Raw genomic sequence first — 5,152 nt, forward strand, 5'->3', positions numbered from 1 at the left:
TTGCAGAGAAAGGTACAGAGAGAGCTGTGGGTCTCTTGTCCCTCCTAGGTGTGGTCTGAGGTAGAAAGTATCCTGACTCAGCTGCCCTGCCACTTGTGAGGCCTGTGCCTCCCGGCTGGTCTGGGAGAAAAAATGGTGGATCTCTCCTGAGTCCCTGGGTTAGAGCACTCCCGGGACATGTCTCTTGTAAGCAGTTCACCTATCCTCTGCTTCTTCTGGGTGGCTCAGCTGATCTAAGCCTCTTCTAGGCTGCCCAGTTTATCTGAGAGTCTCTCTCATACATCTTTACTGCTTATATATGCTTGGAGAAGAAGAGATCTAATGAATCTACTCAGTTTCAGAGACTTCCTGAAGCCTTTGAGTAGTTTATTTCCTGGACATGCTTCTTTACTGAATGGAGTGTTGCATCGCTCCTTAGAACACCCTATACTCTAATGAGCTCCCCTAGGAGGGGGAGGACTTTATCTCCTACATTTATGTGGGAGGAGGACAGGGAACACTAGTGGGTATTTGGAGGTAAGTAGTGGTGGATAGATATGATCAGTATATACTGAAATAAATAGATGATTTTTTCAAATAATCAAAAATTAGTTTTTCAAATAGTTAAAACATTATTTTTACAGGGATGCAAGCAGGAACATCTAATGGTCACTTCCTCCATGACATCTATTGTGACTTCCTCCTACCTAGAATAAGCAACCACTCCTTCCATAAGGTCCTGCCATGAATGCTTACCCTTGCATCCCCAGATTATGAGCTTTTGAGTTTTACAAGTTCTTCATTTATCAAGCCAGAGAGCCCTGAGGTCATACACCTTGTGGAATTCACCATTGTACTTCTTTCCCATGAAGCATTGTGCCTGGTCCATGGATGAATAGAGTCATGGAATAACTCAAAGAGTCATTTTGGGAAGGACCAGCTAAGGGAAGCTAGAGAGATGACTCAGTGGATAAAAGTTCATAGTGTTCTCTCAAAGAACCAGAATTTGGTTCCCAGAACCCATGTCAGGAACCTCTCAACTGCCTGTAACTGAAGGAGGAAGCATTTTGAGTCACAGGTCAGATAGTACAGTCCACTGTGGTAAGGAAAGCATGTTATGGGGACCTACTGGCTCCTTTCTGTGTTGAGAGCATGAGGCAGCTGTCTATAACTCAAGGCAGAGTGTTAGCCCTCAGAGGTCCTCCCACACACATACAGTGACCCACCTCTGTTAACTTTCACTCCCAAACCAAAGGTTCTATGAACTTCCAAAGAAGCACCACAATGAGTCAAGCTTCAAACACAGGAGCCTGTGGGAAACACTTCAATTTTAACACACACATACACACACACACACACACACACACACACACACACACACACACACACTACACCCTTTAGGTTGCTTGATTCCTAGTAACAATGTCAGCCCCAGACACGGAAAATCTCATCAATGCATAAATTACAAGTGGGAAATTTCAGTTCTCTGAAGAGGAAGGAAAAGTGGGGCACTGTGTTGAACTGTATTGAAGCCTGTGGGTACTTTTAGAGTTCAAAGTGCCAGTGGCTCACAGGGAAGGACAAAAACCAGTCTATATTTATCTGATTTAGCATGAAGCAAAAAAAAAAAAAAGCATAGTGAGAAATATCCAGTTACATTTGAACATCATACAAACCAAGCTTTTTCTCCTTTTCCTCCTCCTTTTCTTCTTCTTCCTCCTCCTGTGAGACATTTTCATACCAAGAAATACAGTGATTATCCATTTGTTTTTAAATTTGAACATCAGTTTAGCCAGGAGTTCTCGCTCTCCTGCACCCACCAGGACTCACTTTAAAAGGCACCAACCAAAACTCTTACTTCTGCTTTCTTACTGACCTAGAACCTAAAGAAAAACCCCAACCTATATTCACCCACAACAAGGTCCCCAGGCCAGATAAGCTCTGTCCCCTCTTTCTTAGCCACTAGAGAGGGGTGGAAAGGATCGGTTCCAAATGTCCAAGGGCCAAATGCTCCACAAAACATGGAGTAGGCAGGTGGATATGGGGGAGGAGGAAGTGGAGACAAAGGGAGATACAGTGGGCTCAGAACTCGCCAGCAGCTCGTCTCGCACCAGTACCCAGGGCTCAGCTTCCGCCTACATTTATTTCCCCTTCTCTCTCACCCTAATCAAACACAAATCAGCTGAGGAAGGAGACCAACTTGTGCAAGTCTAAGATCCTCCTAAGGCCACAATGTCACTTCTGCTGTTTCTGCTGTCCTTGCTGTTGGATGGTGAGTGGGCCCGAGGTCAGAGTGACCCAAATTGAGCCTGGGGCTGGGGCTGGGGCTGGGGCTGGGGCTGGGGCTGGGGCTGGGGCTGGGGCTGAGGCTACAGGTTATGCTTCTGTCTCCTACAGGTTCTCAAAGTCAGATGGAGAGATACTTCCTACAGGTGCAGACGATTGTGAAGGCACAGGCGGGTCTGTGTATCTTTGTGCCCTGCTCCTTCTCCTCCCCTGACGAAAGATGGACTAACCGTGCCCCAGCTTATGGCTACTGGTTCAAAGACATCAGAAGACCATCACTTACGTTTCCAGTGGCCACAAATAAGAAAGATAAAATGTTAGATTGGAAAGCCCAAGGGCGATTCCAGCTCTTGGGGGATATCCCCAAAAAGGACTGTTCCTTGCTAATCAAAGACGTTCAGTGGGAAGACTCAACAAGCTATTTCTTCCGGATAGAGAAAGGATATGAGAAATTCAGTTTCAAGGAGGAGTTCACGCTGCAAGTAGAAGGTAAGAGTTGTGGACATAGCAGGGAACCGCTGTCTCTCACTGGGGGAGGGACAGTGATGCAAAGAAGACTACTTCTTGTGTGTGTGTGTGGAGGGGGGAGCAATTGCAGTCACAGGAGCTGGCATCCTCTCCCTTAGCCCTGACTCAGAAGCCAGATATCTTCATTCCTGAGATCCTGGAGCCTGGGCAGCCAGTGACCATTGTCTGCTTGTTTTCCCGGACCTTCAGTCAATGCCCAGCTCCTTCTTTCTCCTGGATGGGGGCTGCTGTCTCCTTCCAAGAAACCAGACCACACACATCCAATTACTCAGTGCTGAGCTTTACCCCAGGATTTCAATACCATGATACTGAGCTCACATGTCAGGTGGACTTCTCTAAAAGGACCACACAAAGGACTGTCCGACTAAGAGTGGCCTGTGAGTATGATATGATGCTTTGGGCTGTGCATAGTCCTGGTGGTGGGAGGTAGAGAATTCCCCCAACTCCATGCTCAAGAGAGTTCGTGGAGGTATGCTGGGGTGTTGGTAGAGTGCTTGCCCAGTATGCACAAGGCTCTGGGTTCCATCCCCAGCAGCACATATATGAGAAGTGGTGGTTGCACATCTATGTTCCTGCACTTAGGAGTGGGAGTCAAGACAATCAGGAGTTCCAGGTTATCCTTGGCTACATAGAATAGATACATGCTAGAATCCTTGAGATCTTGTAAACGAGGAGACAAAGGTTGCCAGGGAGATGAGTCAGCAGATAAAGAGTTTGACACACAAGTGTGGGGAATGGATTTCAAACCTTCAGAGCATACATAAAAGCTGGTCAGGCACGGTAGCCTCGCTGGTAACCTCATCGCTCTGGGAGACAGACAAGTGATATGCCCTGAGGCAAGTTAACTAGCTAGCTGGCTACCCAATTGGCAAGCTCTGAGTTCAAGGAAAGACCTTGCCTCTGTAGACAATGTGGACAGTGATTCAGGAAGGTACCCTACATCAATATCTGGCTTCCACACACGCTTAAGTGCACGTGTGTATCCATATACATATGGCACTCTCACCACATGCACTTGAAATGAAGTGGAGGAGGGCACACCATCCTGGGTGTGCCTGTACCGTGAGAGGCAATGGCTGCATCATTTCCGGTTGGTCCATGCCTTCTCTGGGATGGTGCTGCTTTTCTTTCCCGGAGGGACTTCTCATGAGGAACAAAACATTCCCCTCTGAAGTTGGCTCACAATCTTCTCCCAGATGCCCCCAGATCTCTTGCTATCAGCATTTTCCGTGACAATGTATCAGGTACGTTGGTCTCCTGGGGTTGTGTAAGGCTGGTCCAGTCCCCTTTGGGAAATGGGGAGGGGGAGGGGGCAGGCCTGAACTCTTTCTACTGCCTCCTCCTACCTTCCATCTTGTTTCCTCTCCCTTTCCTTACGTCTGACTCTCTGCCTCTCTTTAACTATCTCTATGTCTCTGTCTGTCTGTCCCTCTGTGTGTGTCTGTCTCTGTGTATGTGTGTCTGTCTGTCCGTTTCTGTCTTTGTGTCTAGCTCTATGTCTATAACATCTTTATCTTTATCCCAATTCTCCCTCTGTTTCTGTATCTCTGTCTCCCATTTTTGTCTGTTTCTCTCTTCATCCTTCTCTATCTCTCAATCACTGTCTATCTCACCCTCTCTTCTCTGTGTGTGTCTCTTTAGTCCCAGAATTGCATGAAAATCCTTCACACCTGGAAGTTCAGCAAGGCCAGTCTCTACGCCTCCTCTGTACTGCTGACAGCCAGCCCCCTGCCACACTGAGCTGGGTCCTGGAGGACAGAGTCCTCTCTTGGTCCAGCCCTGTGGGGTCTAGAACCCTGGCACTGGAGCTTCCCTGGGTGAAAGCTGGGGACTCTGGACACTACACCTGCCGAGCAGAGAACAGGCTGAGTTCCCAGCAACACACCCTGGACCTTTCTGTGCTGCGTGAGTATGATCTACCAAAGGCTCCTGGTTCCGAGAAGGGGAAGGGAGTAACGTTAGGCTCTAACAGTCAGATCACTGCTCAGCTGGTGTTGGGGACCCAGTGAATGATGCACCCACCCACCCACAGCTTCCATCTCTGGGAGGGATGTCCTGCCCAGGGAGAAGGCCCTGGCCTGTCTGGAGCCAGTTCCCCGTCTTCATTGCAGATCCCCCAGAGGGCCTGAGAGTGACTGTTTCCCAAGCAAACAGGACAGGTAGAAAGGATGGGCAGAGGAAGCTGGGCATCTGGGTGGGGGTTGGGGGACATCCCAGTCGATGGGCCACCTGGCAACTCTGCCTTCTGTCCTTCCCCAGTGTTGGAAATCCTCAGGAATGGCCTCTCTCTTCCAGTCCTGGAGGGCCAAAGCCTGTGCCTAGTCTGTGTCGCCTACAGCAATCCCCCAGCCAATGTGAG

General features: G+C 48.7%; 1 protein-coding gene across 1 annotated transcript in view; it reads left to right on the forward strand.

Annotated features, from left to right (window-relative positions):
- Nucleotides 1-1,944: 1,944 nt before the first annotated feature.
- LOC116101208 (sialic acid-binding Ig-like lectin 10) overlaps nt 1,945-5,152 on the forward strand; it is a 9,490-nt gene continuing 6,282 nt past the window's right edge. Inside the window, exons 1-7 of the mRNA XM_031384857.1 lie at nt 1,945-2,251; nt 2,377-2,754; nt 2,892-3,170; nt 3,990-4,037; nt 4,435-4,698; nt 4,905-4,952; nt 5,053-5,147. Of these exons, the coding sequence (XP_031240717.1) occupies nt 2,212-2,251; nt 2,377-2,754; nt 2,892-3,170; nt 3,990-4,037; nt 4,435-4,698; nt 4,905-4,952; nt 5,053-5,147 (1,152 nt within the window). The 5' untranslated portion in view covers nt 1,945-2,211. The remainder of the gene's footprint in view (nt 2,252-2,376; nt 2,755-2,891; nt 3,171-3,989; nt 4,038-4,434; nt 4,699-4,904; nt 4,953-5,052; nt 5,148-5,152) is intronic.

Source organism: Mastomys coucha, unplaced genomic scaffold (genome assembly GCF_008632895.1).
Source record: "Mastomys coucha isolate ucsf_1 unplaced genomic scaffold, UCSF_Mcou_1 pScaffold21, whole genome shotgun sequence".
Taxonomy (NCBI): Eukaryota; Metazoa; Chordata; class Mammalia; order Rodentia; family Muridae; genus Mastomys; species Mastomys coucha.